General features: G+C 42.2%; 1 protein-coding gene across 2 annotated transcripts in view; it reads right to left on the bottom strand.

Annotated features, from left to right (window-relative positions):
* The window catches only part of LOC310827454 (von Willebrand factor D and EGF domain-containing protein-like), a 199,603-nt gene extending 187,583 nt beyond the window's left edge, over positions 1–12,020 (bottom strand). For both annotated transcript variants that reach the window (XM_083703544.1, XM_083703543.1), the window contains exon 1: positions 11,797–12,020. In XM_083703544.1, the coding sequence (XP_083559670.1) occupies positions 11,797–11,896 (100 nt within the window). In that variant the 5' untranslated portion in view covers positions 11,897–12,020. The remainder of the gene's footprint in view (positions 1–11,796) is intronic.
* Between the last annotated feature and the right edge of the window lie 9,136 nt (positions 12,021–21,156).

The raw sequence follows: 21,156 nt of genomic DNA on the forward strand, positions 1-21,156 counted from the left end.
AGACCTTAAGCCAGGGCCTTTGCTTCCTATAATACACGGCAAATTTATTTCACATATCCATTTTATTAAAATAAATCAGATAGTAATAGGGTAATTTGATAATTCAGTGAAGTCAAAAAGGAGACTTTAACCAAACACTTCAAATATATTTTAATAATGGAGAAAGAATAAAAATAGATCTGTCTCTGTGTTCACCATCAAAAGAAATTACAACTTAAAAAAATACCGACTATGACCGTACCATCAAGCAATGGTTACCACACTTGTTCAGCGCATACACCTGAACCTATTTTTCATGTTTGAGGAATAAATCACAAGGGATGACCGAGGAATTTAGTCTGGTGTTAGGGAGACTTATTCCCTTAGCAACCCCTGATTCCATTCCCACCAGAAGACAAGTTGTTGTCAGTCTAGTATAGCTGGGCCAGAAACTAGCACAAGTTGCCAGATTTATAGGAGTGTAGGTAATTTAGGACACTTGGTCTAGATAATAGAGCATTCTGAGGAAAATTGAAGTGAGATCAGAGAACAAGAAGAGAACTAATAGAGAACTTTACCTATTCTCAGTCTGCTGCTATGAATGGACAAGCGGATTGTGGAGGTTCGACCATTAGGTTGAACAAGGAATTGCCCAAGCAACTCACCCGCCTTCTTACTTACAAACCAGCTAAGGGAGTCACCAGTTGTTGACTTCCTCCTTCTTAGTTTGTGTTGCCATTGTAAAACTCAGCAAGGAGGATAGGGACAAAACTAGTATTAGGTGTCTTTGCCAATCATTAGCTCCAGCTCCCCTACTGTTGGCCTCCCTGTCTTTCACCCAACCATTCCAATGGTATCCATTACCATTGGTGGAAGAGGAATTCTCAGCAGTAGATTAAGTCCTAGATGACAGAGGAATCCAGCAGATTGAGCATCCCCCATACCCAAAAAAAACTGATGTTGAGGGATCAAACAGCCCTTCATGATGCCGGGTGGTTGGAGGGGAGGTTTGTACATAGGATTATACAGGAAAGGAGATCACTTCTCTATCTTCCACCTGCAGGAGCATCCAGTTAGTGGGGTGAGAGCCTCCACAGGATCAGAGTCCTATCCATGGACAGAAAGAGACCTTCTCTTTACAGGAGGATGTTTGGAGACAGACTACAGCTCAATGGTGGAGTATCTGATTTGCAGGGAGAAGATCCCTTGTCATCTCCAGGTAGGGGGTGGAGAGATCGCTGTCTGAACCCCTGGAGAATCCTTGTCAGTCAGTGTAGACAATACTGAGCTAGAGGTTGGTATAAGGCAGCTTCCTAGCCAACTCGTGGTTTTGGTGCCATTATTGCCTTTCTGATTTTCATTTTAAATTCTCAACATGATTTTAAATCCAAGGTTACGCCCTATGACTCTACTGCTATTGATGTAGACCGCCACCAAATTGGCCACATCCCTTTCCCCTTTCCAGGTGCTCCATCGCACACAATATGTGGTGTGAATAGGTTTCATTTCCCGGTGACATTATTGTATTGTATTTAATTCCAACTACAGATTTCAGTTTCTCCACCATAAGCAAGGCAGGTGGCCCTGTGGCTTTCAGGAACAAATTCTATGGACAGGAAAGAATTATTTATTACTGAAAACAGTATTATAGGAGATGAATGGAAAAGCATTGAAATTAGGTGCTTTGGGGTGTTGCATCTCAGACTCATTACATCATGCTGTTAAATTGGTATAATGATTTGAGATTTTTGCCCAAGGAAATGGGGAACTATTTAGCACTTTTTGATTCAACAATAATTATTAGAACATCTGCTGTTGAATAAATTTCAATCTGTGAATTTTCATTTTCTAGCTGGGGCAACTAGGGAAGGCTTAAACGTTTCCTGAGAAAACACTGAGCACTTGAATACAGTATAAATTATGGAATGATATATTATATTTACCCCAAGTGTATTTCTGATTTCTTCCTGCTGGGTTTATTAAAAACAACATTTTTATACAAGTTGGTAAAAAATGAATTAGACGATGTGAAAAAAAAGTAACTAAACATGCATATTGATACACTTGAAGAACACAGGGCAAGCTCTTCCCCTGCATATATATGTACTACACCTGCAGAGCTTGTGATCCACCAAGTCTATCACTGCCAAGGATTGGGGAGGGGAAGTTGTACCTTGTCCAGTGACTAACAACCCAACTCTTTGTGTAGTTCCAGGCAACTGGCCAAATTACGAAATCTGTTGAGCTTGATTGGCTATCACACAATGCTCTGAAATGGCATTTGGCTTGGTATGTCTTGGTAGAGCTATTGTGGTGTACTGTAGTGGTTAGGTTCAGGTAGGTAGCCGTGTTGGTCTGACACAGTCGAAATAAAAAAATAGTCCAGTAGCACCTTAGGTAAAGGTAAAGGGACCCCTGACCATTAGGTCCAGTTGCGACCGACTCTGGGGTTGCGGCGCTCATCTCGCTTTATTGGCCGAGGGAGCCGGCATACAGCTTCTGGGCCATGTGGCCAGCATGACAAAGCAGCTTCTGGCGAACCAGAGTAGCACACGGAAATGCCGTTTATCTTCCCACCAGAGCGGTACCTATTTATCTGCTTGCACTCTGACATGCTTTCGAACTGCTAGGTTGGCAGGAGCAGGGACCAAGCAACGGGAGCACACCCCGTCGCGGGGATTTGAACCACCAACCTTCTGATCGGCAAGTCCTAGGCTCTGTGGTTTAACCCACAGTGCCACCCACATCCCTAAGTAGCACCTTAGAGACCCACTAAGTTTGTTCTGGGTATAAGTTTTCATGTGCATGCACATAAGTACTAGGAAAGCAGCTCAGCCACAAATCTCACTGGGCGATCTTGGGCCAGTCATAGTCTCTCAGCCTACCCTAACTCACAGGGTTGTTGGGAGGATAAAATGGGGAGAATCGCATCTGCTGCCTTCAGCACCTTGGGCAAATGGTGGGATTTTAAGGTAATAATAACAAAGTAAGATTATTGTAGTGTGATAAAGCAGGTAGGACTTAGTCCTTAATAATGTGTTGTCGGAGCATTTTATGGATTTTGTATTGTCAGAGTTTTAAATTTTTCTCTGGCTGTGTTGTGTTGTCAAGTCACATATATATTTTTACTGTAAAAAGCAACTGATAAATGAAATATATAATAATAACAATATACAAGTTGTGTAGGCTGTACCCATTCATGCTGATCCAGAGACTCGGCAACATAGGAAATCAGACCAATGGTCCTTTCAGCTTAGATGGTCTACAGTGACTGGCTGTGGTTCAGCAGGTTTTCAGAGAGTGGTGTCTCTCAGTCTGACTTGGAAGTTGTGGTGTACTGATCCCAGCAACTTTTGTAGGCATTGCATATGTTCTACTACTGAACTACAGCTCTTTCTTTGTGGCAATGGGGATCTGATACATGCATGTGCTTTGACATTCATTTCAGTATCAGGGACAGCCCTTCGTCAGCATTAATTTGTGAATGTACAGCTGCCTCTTTCATTGAAATCAGTAAGGTGGCCCAAGCATGCATTACTTCTGTTGTGCTTAACATCACAGTCTTCACACAGCCCTCAGCTGGAGTGACTAGCTCCATTATGGACACAAGGAGACATCCAGAAAAAGAAAGGAGAAACAGAGGCTCATCCTTTCTCAACCCTATTACAAATATTATGAATTAAGTCATGAAAATACATAGTTAAATTATCTCTCAGTACCTCAGGGGCAATGAAACAATGTTTTTACAGTGATGATTTGTCATGACTAATGTGATCCAGAATATCAATAGGTTTGGCTTTGGGGCTGAATTATAGTTAGGGAAGAGAAATGTCCCCTTTCTCTCTAAGATTAGCTACTTCGAAAGTTCCTAAAGCCTTGGCTGCATGAGCTGGCATTCTACTGGCAGAATGCCTGGAACTGGATTTTAAGGATTCAAAATTTGTTTCAAGGATACAATTTTTGACCTTCTGCCCTAGTTCCATCACAGATAACACTGGGGAGTGGGGGCACACAACCCGTACTCCTTAAAAATCCCAAGTTCAAAAGCCATTTGGAGAACTGTTAAAAGAAGTGTCATTCGTGTCCCTGTGTTATATCCTCCTGATTGCCCCCCCAACACAAATAGACAGTTGCAGATATGTAAGTCAAAGACAAGGCTTGAGGGTGGCAATGGAAGTCTCCCCACAATTCTAGGTTTAACTTTTAACTGAGAACAATAGCCAGATGCCACTGAAATAAACAAGAAGTCTCCACTGACCTCCCTGGGGCACAAAATGTGTTGGTGGTTTTTTTAAAAAAATAACATATAGGGTTTGTTAAAAACACCACCGGCACCACTCTACAGCCATATTCTTTCTCATATATATTCAAAAGTTTGGAGGAGTTTCTTCTTTGTCCCACACTCCCCTCTGGGAAACTGACATTGTGGTTATTTAAGGAGATGTTGAACATTCTCTGTGCAAGTTCAGCCCTCAGGCAGGGAGAGTAGAGGTGCTTTGAAACAAAGAAGATTAATACTGTACTATTGTTTGAAGTGTTAATGAACTGAAGTGCTCACATGCTCATGCAAATGAGAGTAATAAGTAAACAAGAGCAAGATATGCTAATTGACAATGGATATTGTGATGGGATATGGCATAATTTAAGCTTGCAGAGAATCCCCTCCCACCCCACAATAAAACTATTTAAATCAGTATATGAGAGGTTTGTTTATATAAGCAGCTGATGTGTGAAGACACATTATTCACATATCCTAGTCCGATCTTGTGCTCTCAGAATACACACACACACACACACACACAAATATATATATGGGATATAGATAGGCATAATCCCTCAGGCAGAATTTTTGGGGTGCCCTCATGTCCCCTTAACTTCCTGGTCTCCAATACACATTTCCACCCACATCTATTCTCCAGGAAGTGCTGCATAAGATATGGGAACAGAAGGCCCAGGTGGTCTGATTACTCCTTCTGGCCGGGCATGGATGTGGGAGCTTTTATCCTGGCAACTGCCACTTTGCCGGGACATGCTGTCCCAAGGCCCTCTCATTCACTCAGATCCATGTTGGCTTTGTCTGACTGCGAGGATTTTGAATGGAGTTGTCTGAAGAGACTGAACCTCTCTCAACCAGTAATTACAACCATTCTGCATTCCTTCCACACAATGTCTATACCAGGCCAGCTGGATAACTTCTGAAGTGGTCCTCAGGCAGGGCTATGTCAGTGTGCAAGCTGACAGTTCCTGACATACCTGCCTTTCTACAGAAAAGCCCCAGCAAAGGACTTTGACCCAACACACTGAACCACCAGGCAGCAACCCCATCATCTATTCTTTCACTATCAGGTGCTAAAGTGCTTTCCTCATGGTGCAGTCCTAGAGTTTCCACTTGGCAGCCCACCGTTTTCCTTCCTAAGAACTATTTTCTCAACTCTGCAGAAGCCTCTCTTTGAACCCTTGGGCAAAATGTCACTTAAACACTCATCCTTTAAAATTCTCTTTCTAATTGCTGTTACATCTGCTCATAGAGTGCCAGAGTTGGGGGCTCTATCTGTAGCAAAGCATATCTGTATTTTCCATAAGAACATGGTGGTTTTGAGAACTGACCTCTCCTTTCTACCCAAAGTTTTGTTGAGATTCCATGTTCAGCAAGAGTCAATTCTCTTCACGTCTTGTTCCAGCTCTTCTCATTGAAAAAGGCCTGGCACACATTAGATGTGAAGTGTGCACTCGAGATGTACTTAGCCAGGACTAAAGAGTATAGATTAACTGACTTCTTATTTGTTTCCTTTCATCCCACTTCCTTGGGCAAAAAGCTTAGCTCCTCCACCTTATCTAGGTGGCTTATAGCTTCTATTGTGATGGTATATGGAGGTTTGAAGCTTCCTCATCACTTTCTATTACAGGTCATTCTATTAATCCGGCAGCTACTTCAGCAGCTCTCTGCCAATGCCCTTTTGATGTCTATCTATTGGGCTGCCACTTGGGCACCCCAACTACATTCACAACACACTACAAGTTGGAGGCTTAAAGCATGTTCTTCCTCCTTAGTACTGGGTCATTCCATAACAAATGATCCAACTTTTTTACCTATGTCATCCAATTTTCTCAATAGTCTGTACCCTTGTTGAATGATCAAAACTAAGTTTAAATCTGAAATGGTCGCTTTTTATCTCATCCCTTTTTTATCTCATGTCCCTGAAGAGTTTTTTCCTACCGCCTTGTCATCAAGGCTGAACCTCAAGCTCAACCTGAGAGCCCAGCGAAAGCCCCCTAAATCTACCATTCAGGCAAGTACCTACTATACTCTTTCTGCCCCCTCTTCCTTTCACCCATTGTCTTTGGGAAACAGCCAATTAAAATAGTGTTTTGACAGATCACTGCAAGTATGGTACAGCACACAAAACTGGGAAGATGCCACCATTTCAGAATAAACATTGCACTTTGATCTATAAGCTGTGACACTATGTATTCCAAATTTTGTAGGACTTTTAAAAATGTCCTAACAAAGTTGTGAGTGTTTGCTACATCATGAGAAGAACAGTAGGATTTTGAGAGTCACTGAACTGATGAGATGTTAACATTACCTAAGGGATCATGCATTGGGATTGCCAACAAATGAAGCTGTCAAGAGGCTATCATGATATAAATGCACCTGCCACCATGTAAGATGCATCATATCAGTGAAGCCTACAGATAATTTGAAGTCCAATCCAGAGAAGCTGCCCTCTGTACCTAACAAGGGAGTAGAATATACTTACCTGCCAATCAATGAATAAACATAAAAACAGCAAGAAAAGACATACACTTTCCTACAATTCTGTAGGATTCTGTAATATTATATTAGGCAATCCATTCTGTTTCTGCCATTTTAGGACTATTCCCCCCATGATTCTCAGAAGATGTCACAGAGCAATCAAAGTAATGGAAGTATATAGTCAAAGAGCTATGCGTCAGAAATAGGTTTATCTTAAACAAAATTACATAGAATCATAGAACTATAAAGTTGGAAGCTACCCTGAGGGTCATCTAGTCCAATCCCCTGTGATGCAGGAATTCCAACTAAATCATACATGAGAGCTCAGTATGTGTAACTCCTTTCAGAATAGAACATGCATTTGTCCGTTGCTTAGAATTATATGCCTTTTAATCATGTAATGAATTCATCAATATTGAGTAGACAAGAGGCTGCTGGTGGCCCATTGACAATTCTGTCAAGGAGCATTGTGGGCAGAAACCAAAGTAGTAGCTCTGTGCATGCAACAAAGCTTTGGAGTTGTGTTTGCAAAAGACCAGCTCTCACCACCGCTGCCTATAGGAATTGCCCATGCTTGAGTGGGGAACCATTTTCAGCCGGAGGCCACATTCCCTGCTGGGCAACTCTCTCAGGGCCAGATAATAGTGGTGGGTGGCAACAGAAGCAAAAGTGGGTACAGCAATGCATGTGACTCTTCATACAATTCAGCCATGCAAAATTCAGATGTTTTATTCATTCACAAAAAACACCATTATCACCACCCAGGCAAGTAAATACCATATTTTTTGCTCTATAAGACTCACTTTTTGCCTCCTAAAAAGTAAGGGGAAATGTGTGTGCGTCTTATGGAGCGAATGCAGGCTGTGCAGCTATCCCAGAAGGCAGAACAGCAAGAGGGATTGCTGGTTTCACTGCACAGTGATCCCTCTTGCTGTTCTGGCTTCTGAGATTCAGAATATATTTTTTCTTGTTTTCCTCCTCCAAAAAATAGGTGCGTCTTGTGGTCTGGTGCGTCTTATAGAGCAAAAAATACAGTACATTGTGTTCAAGAACACCTTCCAGCCAGGCAAACGAAGGGCATGGTGAGAGGTGTGGCTTGGGGAGATTAACACTGGCCAGATAGGGAAGCCTGCAGAGCAACATCCAGCCTCTAGTCTGAGGTTCCTCAGCCCTGCTGTGAGTAGAGTCCGACATCCTCTGATTCCCCTCTCCTCTTCAACTAAGAGAAACCTAGCTGCAGGCCTATATTTCAGAAACCCGCCAAGGGTATATAATCCTATTATGAAACCTGTTCCATTATCAGCAGTGGTATGCAGCCTGAATCAGTTGGCAAGGTTCAGCAAACAATGCAACAATACATTTTAAACCTGTACTGCTTCTTAAAATTACAGCTTCCACTGAGGAATCCGAAATGTGCATCTGTCTTTCAGGACATCTTCCTGGTTCCAATCATCTCACAAAGATATGAAAATACAGTTTTGGAAAGAATATAAAGATATGTTGTTATTAAGGTTAACAATAGCATATGGTTTCCTATCTTTTTTAAAAAAAAAAATGAGAAAAAGAAAGAATGCGACTGAATTCCTATTAGAAGAAGAAGAAGCCACACTTAAATCCAATATATATATAAAGTTCTACAACATTCAACCAAAACAGAAACTATTAAAAGATCAGAAAACAAGAAAATACTGATTTAATTGTACAATTTAGTTTTTAAAATTTGAAGAAGGAAATGGGTGTTTTTCTGGTATTTAGCTTCAAGTTATTGGCACAACAGTGTAGTCATATGGTAATGGAGCTTATCAGCTTTCCATTTGTATATTAGCCTCTTTATAATAAAAATGTAAGAATGTCATCAAGCAGTTAAAAATTTGTGGAAACTTCAATAAAAATTTATTTTTTTAAAAAAGAATGTCATCTAGCAACACCTATTGGAAGATTTGTAGTGTCACATCACAATCCTGGATTTAGATGAAGTCAGGTTGGGACAGGGCAGCAAAAAATGAAGGCAGGTTGAACAACTGCTGTAGCATTGGCAGGGAGAAGGGGGATGAGACTGAGAGGAAAATGGCAGTTCTAAACAATGGCAGAAGTTAGAGTAAAGTAGCTTCACTGTATGTACTGTAGAATATTTGAGGGCTCTGCATCCTTTATCTCCCTCACATGAGCTGAAGAATGGAAGAAGGATAAGTTTGAGCACACCAAGAAGGGAGAGACACTGAAAGCGGGGATAGTGGCTTTTGTCTTTACACAAATATACTCCTGCCATTGAATTAAATGGTCAAAACATTATCTTTGTGTCATTTATCTGTCGTTAATCTGTTTATTGCAGGGGACTGGAATACTACTGCCCACCCCAATCATGCCACACACAATACCGCAGAAATTTCTCTACTCTTGTCTGAGGAGGAATTTCCAAACCCACTTTGAATTTAGGAGAAATCTGTTGGCAGCATTCACCAACACTAATATTATGCTTAATTACAAGGCAACCTACCCCCAAATTGCATGTTATGTTAATCATATTTTTCTTTCACTTGTAGCCAGCACTGGGGAGGGGGGGGGGCAAGATTAGTATTGGGATTCTGGCATGGGAAATGGTTTTTTTTTCATCCTTTGTCCCTGTTGTGATTTAGACTGGACCATGCTATTTGGAAGGAGGCTAAAGCCAAGGAGCTTTGCTCCCTTGCAAATAGCAGGTGTGAGAGGGGTAATGGACTAGGTAAATCTCTCCCCTGCTCCTTGCCAGGGTCATTATCCTGACTAGGGCCTCCAAAATGGCTATAGAGTGAGGAAATTTTGCACTTAGTGGCAAACCATGTGATTAACATAGCATGTAGTTTTGCCCTTAGAACTGGTAGGAAAGGAAGGGAAATTCAGAATGAGGGGAAGACAGACACTGATTCCACATTCTCCTGTTAATTGCTTACTTGTTGCTCAGCAGTCAGAAATGGCCCAAAGGCATTTATGGTGTGTGTGCATGTGTGCATGCGCACAGTGACTTGCATGCTTGGTTCAGTGTACTTTGGTTCTGCCTCGAGTCACATCTGCAACCTACACCTAAGAATCACTAGTAGCTTTTATTATTGTGTCGTGCATAGTGCTTAATTCAAGTAATAACTACAGAAAGCAGTTACTGCTGGTAACCCTTTCATGTTTCTTCTTGCACAAGGAAACATGAAAGTGCGAAAATAATGAGAGTTTCATTAATCATTACTCAGTCCTCGCCTTGTAAATGTTGATGGAGAAAATCACAAAGAAAATGTTATTTCCTACTCCTTAAGATTTTTCTCTTCTCCTTAATGAGGCATCTGCAGACAGCTACTTGGTTGCTTTTCCCCTATCCACAGTGGAATTAGCAGATTTGTTATCGCCAGAATATAAAAGCAAACAGCATATGGTTTTGTTAATATCATCGTAATGTCACAGCGCAATCTGTCACAATGCAAACTCCTTCCAAGCAATTTCATTTGAGTGGAATACTCAGCAAGAAATGAAAAAAGGAAGGCAATCACCAGTTTCATAACTCTTTCATAATGCTCACCTCTCCCATCATTTGCATCTGTCCCAGTGTCTATAAATATTACTTTCATTGGCTATAACCCCTGAAACGGAAATCAGTTGCCTCCAGGAATTAAAAAGTCATTTCCCCTTGGTGCAAAGTCTTTTCTATCAGATAAGTAGCCACTTATACTCTGGCAACCCTTCAAAGGGGTTTAGAAATTAGAGACACTGTTTGAAGATCAAGAAGATAAGGTGGTTTGCCTTGTTTTTCGCCCTGGAAACCTTCCTGGGTGACCCTTTGAAATTCAAATGAAGGATGCTTTAGATAGCTCTTTCTCTATACAATATATGCCAAATGAATGCTGCCCATTGATCACTTTTGAAATCAACAGAAGGTCCAGCGCTTGCAACTTATTTTCTGAAATACTGCAGTATATATTCAGCAATAAGGAGATTTGCTTAGCGTACCCCATTCCAACTGTGGGCGCACATAGCCTTTTATGCTTCAATTTCACTGATCAGCTGCTTTGCAGAGATGGAAGACTGCACAGAGTCCTCTCTACTCCCATCCCTGAACACCTGCTCTGTGCTAAGGGCCTTTAACTATCAGGTTAATACATGCACAGCACTGGCAGCTGAATAACGGTGGAGAATTATGCGTGCACAATGATCCATCCAGCTAATGATGCACATGTGAATTGCCTGCAAGCACATACATGTGACCTCCAGCAATGTGACCTTTTTAAATGCCATGCCCTATCTATGATTGGAAGTGTTTTTTTCACCTTCTGGCTGTCCTTGCAGTATGCAACCTGTTAAACAGATGCTCTCAAAGTATCATGGTTAGCTTATGCATTCTACTCTGTTTTGTTGTCTGCCCATTATATCAATACTTCTAAACATCAGCATCTTTTCTGGGCATTTAAAATCTGTATCCAGTTATTGGATAATTAGGTATTTCATTTACGAATGCTACCACCACCACCACAAAAATTACTTTCCTGTCTTGAAATTTTATATTGCTAAGTGAGCCATTAAGACAACTGCATTTAAAAACACACACAAACAAAGCATTTCTTCTTACAGGACCTGTTTTAAAGGGATTTTTATTTACTCAGTTTAAGTACTTTCCTGTATTTAACTCCCCACCCCACCTCTAACAAGTGTATCTCAAAGATTTCTGTTTTGTTTCATTTGAATGCTTTCAAAGAGAAATAACAAGATATACTAATACTTCAAGCCTAACAACTCTTGGAAGAAAATTCCGCTGAAACGAGCAGGACAGATGCTTATGTAAAAAGCATCAGAACGAAGTTACAGTGGTGAGCAGATGACATGCATTCCTCAGAATCTACAGTATTAAATTTAACTCTACTTCCAACTTACTTGGGATCTAGAAATGTGCTGTTGTTGTTTTGCATAATTTTTGAGTTTGGGTGTAAATCCCACACAATAGACAAACTCTTCATCCTTCCCAGTTCATTCCTCTTTGAGCCTACCACCAGCCTTCCCCACAGCCCAGAAAGGACCAAGTGTTAAAAGCGCAGGATCCTTACCTAGTTCAGCTGCCCCGGGACCAAAGCTCAAGAAGGAACTCCAAGCAAGAGCTGAAGCAGCTAAGAATTGCAGGTGGAGGCAGAAGGGCTGCTGCTGCATGTTGTCCCAAGGGTATTGTAGCCATACGTCTGCAGTTAAGAATTAACTTTTTTAGAAGTCTTGGAGCATTGCAGGAAGACGCATCAGCTCTCCTTTGTGCTCGTGCTCATTTTTCTTTAACTTTCTGTTCTAGGTAGGACTGACTGTTTTGCCAGTTTCCACTTTTCCAGTAGGAATCCCCCTTCTCCAGTTATAAGCACACACCCTGATCAGCAAAGAATGCAATCCCCAGTCCAGCTGCAAGCAGTCCAGCTGCTACAGTTTACACACCCTTCAGCAAACACACACATACACAAATGGAGCAGTTGTTGCCATGTTCCCCGATACTGACATTTTCAACAAATCCACTGGCAAATTCAATAAAAGTAGGGTTGTCAGCCAAGTGCTCCTAATCAGGCCAAAATAGTGTGTGTGTGTGTGTGTGTGTGTGTGTGTGTGTGTTTTAAAGGACCAAAACAGTATATTTTGCTTGTACCCAGTATTTAGAGTAGGTTCATTCAGGAATGACACCCATTTATTTTAGTGTTAGTGTCACTACTCAGGGCAATGTAACTTCTTTTGTGATTTGCTACCACTATAATAATTTCAATAGAAAGCCATAGACCACACTAGGTAAATGAGCATTTTCCATTCTCCTATGACTGTCTCTTCACAAACTGGCTGACAAACGATTACAACGAAATATTACATTGGAGTTGCTGTCTTGTAATGGAAACAGAATGCTGATCTTGATGCATTAGGGAGATATTATTAAAATGATTCACTAAGATCATTTTAGAATAATTAGAAGGATGTGTTGCTTAAATACAAGTGACAGCTCTCTCTCTCTCTCTCTCTCTCTCTCTGTGTGTGTGTGTGTGTGTGTGTGTATGTGTGTGTGTGTTTGTTTGTGTTTCACGTATACAATATCAGTGACTGACCAGGAATGAACTGTTGGGGTTGTAGTGCAATCAATGAAGATGTTGACCGAATGTGTGGCAACTGTAAAAAAAAGATCATTAGGAAAGGAACTGAAAACTGCTGAAATCATAATGCTGTTATACAAATCTAAGGCATGTACAGCCAGCCCAAGTTATTTTGGCACTGGAGGCAAACCACCAAATAGTGACCTCCCTCCCCACCAGGGACCAAGGAGTGAGTAAACGTTTACAAGAACAACAAGGGAGGAATAAAGATGTACATCAAGATCGGCTGTTCCTGTGGATCCTGTCCCCTGAGGCAGTCACCTCACCTTGCCTCATGGAGGGCCGGCCCTGATGACCACAACTGCAGTTGGAATATTCCGGTTGCCTGACCTCCAAAAATGATATTGTGGAGTTGACAAAGGTTCAGAGAAGGGCAAGCAAAATGACTGAGGGGATAGAGAAACTAAAGGGATGCTAATACTCTAGAATGGGGATCATTAAACACTCTAAAGCAGGGGTGCCAACTTCAATAAAATGTTGTGGGGACACAGGTAAGCCCCGTCCCACATAATCACATGATGCAGTGCACACACACCATTTGAATGACAATGCTCATCAACTTTGGGGGGGGGGAGATGACCCCCTCAAATATTTTAGTGTGGGGGCCAAAGCCCCCACAGCCCCTAACAGTTGGCTCCTATGTTCTAGGGCAGGCTAACCCTATTAAGTGTCTTATCTGAACTCCCAATGCATTTTTTATTATCTCCCGAAGACCCTATCAATTTTTGCTGCAGAGGGGGGATTGTGTTCCTCTATATTTGTCTGCCACGGTGTGTGTGCTCGCACACACCTTCTGTATATGCACATGCAACTGCATGTGAGGGTGAATGCAGCTGTCAGTCCCCTTGCCATTCTAGAGATAGGTAATACCCGCATAGGATACATTTTGCTGTATGCAGCATAGCAACAGCTTCAGATGTCTACCAGGCTGCTTGCAGATGTCAACTTATCGTCTTCAGCTACAGATGTGGCTAGATGAAACAGCTTCCCTTCTGCTGCCTGACAGGCTGAAGTGTTTACGCTACAGATTAATAGGCGTTCTTGTCACTAAACTCAGGTGGTAACAAGATACTGTATTTTATGACGTATTCTATCCATCTCTCAAATATCAAGCTTGAAAGCAACGGCTGTGCAGAGAAAACTATTTGAGAGTGCTTAAAATTAATTGCAATTGAAATTTATGTGAAATGGAAGGATGTGCATTCCTGATACTGTATTATTTTTAGATTGTTGCAAGAATTAGCGACTTTAAAAGGCTGGAAATAAGAAACAAGTCTTCCTCATAAATATCACATCCACGGGACTTGCTTCTGTGCAAACCTGCATAGGCTTGCTCTGTATTTTGTTTTGTTTTTAATGAGCATTTGTTCAATTACCAAGCAGTCTGGTACACACTGTTGTTACTCTATTGGTCCCAGTGAGACAATGAGGCATGCTTAAGTGATAGGGTGCTGCTTGTGCTTGCCAACTCTTGGTTTGGGATTATGGACTCTTTGGATCAAAATCCCTTATCCGACAGCTGCCAAACCAATTCCCTTCCCCATTCACCCTTAACACAGAATTGCAAAGTAGAAGTGCAACACTGGTAGAAACAGCAGCTTCTCCTTGCCCTCCCATTCCAAAGCTTTCAAAACCTCTTGCAAGGCCTGGTCTCCAGATGCTGCTAGGTAAGCCACTCTGCTGGTCCACTGAGTTCAGATCTCCTCCAAAATAAGCTGTTGCCAGCACCTACTGATTTATAGACAACAGTTGGAGTGTCCTTTTATATTGTTGCATGCCACCCCAATCTCCAAGTGGTGCAAGATTCCACGGGTTCCAGGCATTTACTGAGGGTTCATGTTTACTTTAGGAAATGAAACACAGTGGAGACTGTGATGTCTTCACATTTTTGCTGTGGCGGCCAGCCTGAGTGCCAGAGGTAAGGCAGTGGGCAGTGAGTGGCATGCAGAGGCGGCGGACAGCAGCTGTGGCAGGGGGGCAGCATGTGGAGGTGGAGTCAGGCTGCAGGCAGATGTCATTATGGTGTGGCACAGTGTGCACCAATGCTGGGCACCTGCAGTGTGGGCCCCAAGTGTGGGCCCCTGGATGTCTTTATGATATATGGTTTATTTACACATATAATCCAACTTGGGCTTACAATGGAGGGGTCTACAGCATTAACACCCCAAAAGCTTCTCCCATAGCTGCAGCCTTTGATTCAAGCAGAAATCAAGCACAGTGGTACCTCGGGTTACAGACGCTTCAGGTTACAGACTTCGCTAACCCAGAAATAGTACCTCGGGTTAAGAATTTTGCTTCAGGATGAGAACAGAAATTGTGCAGCAGCGGCACGGCAGCAGCGGGAGGCCCCATTAGCTAAGGTGGTACTTCAGCTTAAGAACAGTTTCAGGTTAAGAATGGACCTCCAGAACGAATTAAGTTCTTAACCCGAGGTACCACTGTATTGTGTTCTGCCTCTCTGCCTTTCCAGCCTGCAGCCTTTTTCATGCAGCTTCTAATTTACATAACTCCACATTTAACCTCCCTACTCTAAACTCTAGCTTTAGCTATTGAGAGAGGGGTCCTCACCCATTTGCCATCATGCACTGAGCCACCTTGATGGTTTCCCCCCCTCTTAATGGCCCATCACACAGGCAATCACCTCAACGCAATCACCTCAACGCAAAAATTTAGCCTGGCTTAATTTGCTTTTTGGGATGCGGGTAGCGCTGTGGGTTAAACCACAGTGCCTAGGACTTGCCGATCAGAAGGTTGACAGTTCGAATCCCCGTGACAGGGTATGCTCCCATTGCTCGGTCCCTGCTCCTGCCAACCTAGCAGTTCGAAAGCACGTCAAAGTGCAAGTAGATAAATAGATACCGCTCCAGCGGGAAGGTAAACGGCGTTTCCGTGCGCTGCTCTGGTTCGCCAGAAGTTGCTTAGTCATGCTGGCCACATGACCCGGAAGCTTTACGCCGGCTCCCTCGGTCAATAAAGCGAGATGATGAGCACCACAACCCCAAAGTCGGCCACGACTGGACCTAATGGTCCGGGGTCCCCTTTACCATTTACCTAATTTGCTTTTAACACTTGCTGGATCAAAGGATTAGAAGTCTGACACCCAGTTTGAAACCCCGATTCTAACACTTACTGGATCCAGGGATTTAGAGAGGTCTAACAGCTCACGACTGGACCTAATGGTCAGGCGTCCCTTTACCTTTACCTTTAACAACTCATAACAATATACTCAGCATGTGGGGTGAGATCTCCTAAGCTATTCTTCCCTAAAGCATAACATATCCATGCATTTAAAAATCACTATAATACCAAACAATAGTGTTAATAGCCTAACCTGCTCCCACTATATTAGCTGCCATAACTTCCAGCTATTTTCCTATATCTTCACTCTCCCTGATCTCATTCGTTCCTTCAAGCTGCAGCTCTCTGTGCAGCCGTCTCTCAATTCATCCCTTCTAACTGTCACTTCTCAGCCCAGCTCTCCATCTGTCATTTTCTCCCACCCTGCCCATCACACTCCCCTGCTGTCAATCATTTTTTCCACTCATCCTTTTATTACACCTCTTTCATAGTAAAGTACAGGTGGTAAAGACTGGAAAATAGGGAAGAGCAGACAGTTTTTAGGAATGGGCTGGCAGTTGTAATTAGTAATGAGACAAAGAATCACGAAGGCAATATTTTAACATGAATTCTGTGGCATGTGATGCATGCAATACCCCCTAAATTCTTCCCCCAATTGTATCTGAAATGCACAACTTCTGTGACTGCAAAAGAAGTAAGGCAGCAGAAGTAACACATTTCCCTGTCTTCTGTCATCCCTGTCTTCTCCATGGCTCTCAATCCAAAGCTTAATGTTAAGCAGCTCTTTATTGTTCTGGTGACTGGGCAGCACTCCCCATCCTCCAAGCAATGTGCAGCACATCAGTATCAGTAGTGGTTGGTGGTCCAGCAGTGTTTACATGACCTCCTATCATCGGCGTCACTGTGGTGTATCAAGAGTGGGAGAGACTTGGGAAAAGGACTTTCAATTAGCTCCAAGAATGTCATAGGTTTAAGGAGCAGTGCAGGGAGGTTACAAAGGATTTTCAAACATTCCCAAGCTGCTCTTTAAACTTCTGGTTTTTGGAGGTTTAAGGAAGAGCATGAGCACTAGCACCAGGATGTTTTTTTTTAAAAAAAGGGCTTTCACAGCTAGGTAACCCTTCCTCATCTGGTTTGATCTTCCATGTGATTCCCATGATGTCTGATCTCATGCTGCTGTTATGAAATGTGGGAGGGAAGGTTTAAAACTTCTCCCTGCCTGCAACCAACCAAGCACTGCTCAGCTGACTGGGGAAGAGCTGAGAATGGTGAAAGGGGGGCTGGACTCAGGAAAAAGAAACCTGAGTCAACACGTGCACATTCCCCAAGGCCCTTTGGGGTTTATGCATATTGGCTGGAGGGTGTACAGAATTCAGCTGGGTGTTATGCACAATAACTACTCAACTCCACATTTTCCTTTGTAGAGTACATGGAAATGTAAAGCTGTCGCCACCCATTTCATGCAGGAGCATGAAAAGGTCTGAAGAACAGGGTAGTCTGGTGGCTTCATAATTGGGTGGAAGGCGAGAAGGGTGCTTAGTTGTTGCAATGTGTGGGAAAAGAAGGTGCAGGGGGTTACCACAGATGTGGCTTGCAATGGAGTAGGCACAAGAGGAGGGGAGAGGCATGGGCATGTGGATGAAGGTGAAAACAAGGGCACAAAGCAGGCTGGCAGAAATAGAGGAAAGAAATGGGGTTGGGATGGTGAAAGGGGGCTTGAGTTGGGGAGTGGAAGCCCCAGGGGGTTAATGTGGGGGAATAGCAGAGGGATTGGGAACGTTGATGAACATTTTGGTTTTCGAGCGCCGTAAACTCGGAAGTAAATGCTTCGGTTTTCGAACACGCCTCGGAACTCAAACATGCCATGTGGCTTCTGCTGAGTGTAAGTTCTGGAGGCCTAGCTGTTGGCTATTGAGTTTTTGGTTTTCAAACATTTTAGAACTTGCACAGTCTTCTGGAATGGATTACGTTAAAAAAATAATCTCTCTCTCTCTCTCTCTCTCTCTCTCTCTCTCTGTGTGTGTGTGTGTGTGTGTGTGAGAGAGAGAGAGAGAGAGAGAGAGAGAGAGAGAGAGAGATCAAATTTATTTGGTGGATAGCCAGCTGTAGAATATGTGGCCTGATTTTCAGGCAACTGGGGAGAAATACCTATCTGCTGTGATGGTATCTGATCAGCACGGGATAAAACAAGATACTGAAAATCCTGCTGCCTGGAGTGGTTTATGGTAGAAATAAGCTGGTGTGTGTGTTTTTTATATAAAACTGTTGAAAGCTCATTGCAGTCCCCTCTGTGCTACACAGAGTAGCAAAAGACACAGATTTATCTTAAAACATTTTTCTTCGTTTTATAGCTCTACTGATGATTTTAAATGTTTATGCTATTGGTGCTTATATGCAGTAAATCATAAATGATATATTGCAACAACCCTTTGAAGTGAATTGCTTTTCTTACCTTTATTTTTTAAAATGTGAATTTAGTGTCTGTGAAGAGTAACAGATTGACAATACCAGTACATTAAGTCCCTCATTTATCTTCAGCAAAAGTATAACGTGGACAAGAACAATATACTTCCCGCACCCCTCCTCCCCTCACGACACCGCTTGGCTCCCATGGCAAGTCACCCAAGCAAGAAGATTCCTCAACTTTGTTAATTTTTCTCACTTAATCTGTCTCCTCCAGGCTTGCAAATATAATCCTAGGTTTGTCATTTGCTTATCATAATTGTGATTCCAAATAGAAAAGCAGTGGAAAAGAATATCTATTGCATTTGTTATTTTTTATTTTTATATAACTTTTTGTAAACTTCAATAAATATCTTTTTTTAAAAAAAGAATATTGCATTTCCAACACTCCAAATCATCACATTTCATGGTGTTTTGTTTTAATTTCTTATCCACCCTTACTCTAAAAGGTACCAGTGAGTAACTGTTGTTTTTTTAAAACAGGTGGCAAAATAGTAAATTAAGATAAATACTTGAGTATTCAGTCTCTTCCAACAGGTACATATAGTGTGAAATGCACATTAGAAAGATAGGAAGTTGCCATGGTCCAACAAGCTCAGTGCTGACTACGCCGATGGCAATTGTTCTCCAGGGGACCTTTCTACCTGGAGATGCCAGAAACTGAACCTGGGACAAAGCAGGTGCTCTATAACTGACAGTGGCAGCTGGTAATATTTTTACTTGATAGAGCTAAAAAAAAGTTAACCTTGATGTTTTCGTCACAATGGAACTTGTACAGCACTTATTTAGGAAAGTGTGCCATTACCCATGAGTAAAGCAGCAATTAGGGGACATTAATGGTTTTCTAAAAACAGTTTTAGCTAGCAAAAATAGCAGCGGCAGCCTTTGCCCCCCTCTCAGTATTCCAACAAGCCAGTGTGGTGTAGTGGTTAAGAGCGGTAGACTCGTAATCTGGTGAACCGGGTTCGATTCCCCACTCCTCCACATGCAGCTGCTGGGTGACCTTGGGCCAGTCACACTTCTCTTTAGTCTCTCAGCCTCACTCACCTCACAGAACGTTTGTTTTCGGGGAGGAGGGGAAAGGAGATTGTTAGCCGCTTTGAGACTCCTTCGGGTAGTGATAAATTGGGATATCAAATCCAAATTCCTACTCCTCCTCTTCTTCTTCTTTGCTCAAACCTCTGCTGTTATTGAAAACTGCAATTTTCCTCTCAGTGATTCTCCATCCATTCTTTACTCAAACCTCTGCCATTGTTTTAAACCACCACTTTCCCCTTCGCAGTTTCTGTCTCTTCTCACTCCCGTGTCATCACTTCTGCTGTTGTGCAACCTGCCTTCATTTTTTCCCTCCAGTACCTTGCCCTAACTTAATGCAAATCCAGGATTGTGATGCGGCACTAAAGATCCTCCAATGGCAGCTGTCCAATGGCAGCCTTACATTTTTATTATATGGAGAGGCAAGACACATGACTACATAGGTATCTGCACTAAATAATGATGCGCTCTTGCTATGATGAACAGAGCTCTGCAGATTTGCAAATCAAATTCAAGTAGTGGTTTCCCTTGGCCTAATACTTAAATATGCACCCTTGGAGAGTTACCACATCAAATCATTCTCTTTGGCTACCTAGCCATCATTTAATTTGCTGCAGCAACCTCCAATTTGTTTAATCTAATTTTGAAACATTGACTGAAAATGAACTAGACACTTTGTTTCCACATCTGTAACAAATGAGATGCAAAGGCTAATATCATAAACCAGCCATCCTGGAGAATTTCTGTAAAGATCAGCGAAGGAAATTGGTTTATGACTGTGTCCACATTCAACACAAATGACCAAAGTATTCCACAGGTATTACAATTCAGTAGTTTGCATTTTTTTCTATTCTGTAAACTGTCACAGTATAAAGACTGGAAATAAACCTGGGAATACAATAGTAGTAACAGCAGTAGTATTAGAAGTAAGTAATGTAGTAGTTATGGAAGCAGTAGTAATGCAATGTAATGGCCTGACATTGTAGTTTATGGGGCTTTAAAATAAGCAAGAAACCCAACAACACTAATCCCATAAACAAAAGAGAGTTGAATGCCTCCAAAGAGTGTACAATCTAAATTGCTACAGTAGAAGAGAAAACAAAGAAAAGGGAATGCGAACCTGGCCAAACATCTGAGGAAGAATAAGTCAGAAGTTCATATGTAGTAGATAGCACTAGCCCCCCCCCCCCCAAGTCCCAATGGTTTTAATGAAGATGCTCTACATCTGCTTAAAATCAGCTGAAATCAGCTGGTCTCAAAAGTGCTTAACATTGGCACAACAATAAATTGACAAGATATGGGGCTGGCTTGTAAGAAGTAAGGAAATGTGTAAGATTCAGCAGATACAGAACCTAAAAATGCTAATCTCCACTTAATTCTAAATAGACAAAAATATAACTTTTAAACTTAGGCAGAGTGAGGTGACAGTCTCGGGCAGCATATGCTAAGGAGCAGAGAGTGATCAGTTCCCTGTGTGCCACACAGCCTGTGCTGCATCCAGTGTGCTCAGGGGACTCTCTCCCATCACCAGCAAAAAAATCACTTGCTGGTCTTGTTGGCTTTTGTACATGGAATGGAGGAAGCACCACCTTCTCCTTCACCTTGCAGGCAGCAAAAAGTCCTGGGCTGGCCTTAAGTTGATCAACGGGAAGGAAATGCCTGCTTTATAGCCAGCGCAGGAAAGGAATGAGTGTAGGTTCCACAAATACAGCAATAGGA

The sequence above is a fragment of the Podarcis gaigeae genome (assembly GCF_964106915.1).
Source record: "Podarcis gaigeae genome assembly, chromosome: 1".
Lineage (NCBI taxonomy): Eukaryota > Metazoa > Chordata > Lepidosauria > Squamata > Lacertidae > Podarcis > Podarcis gaigeae.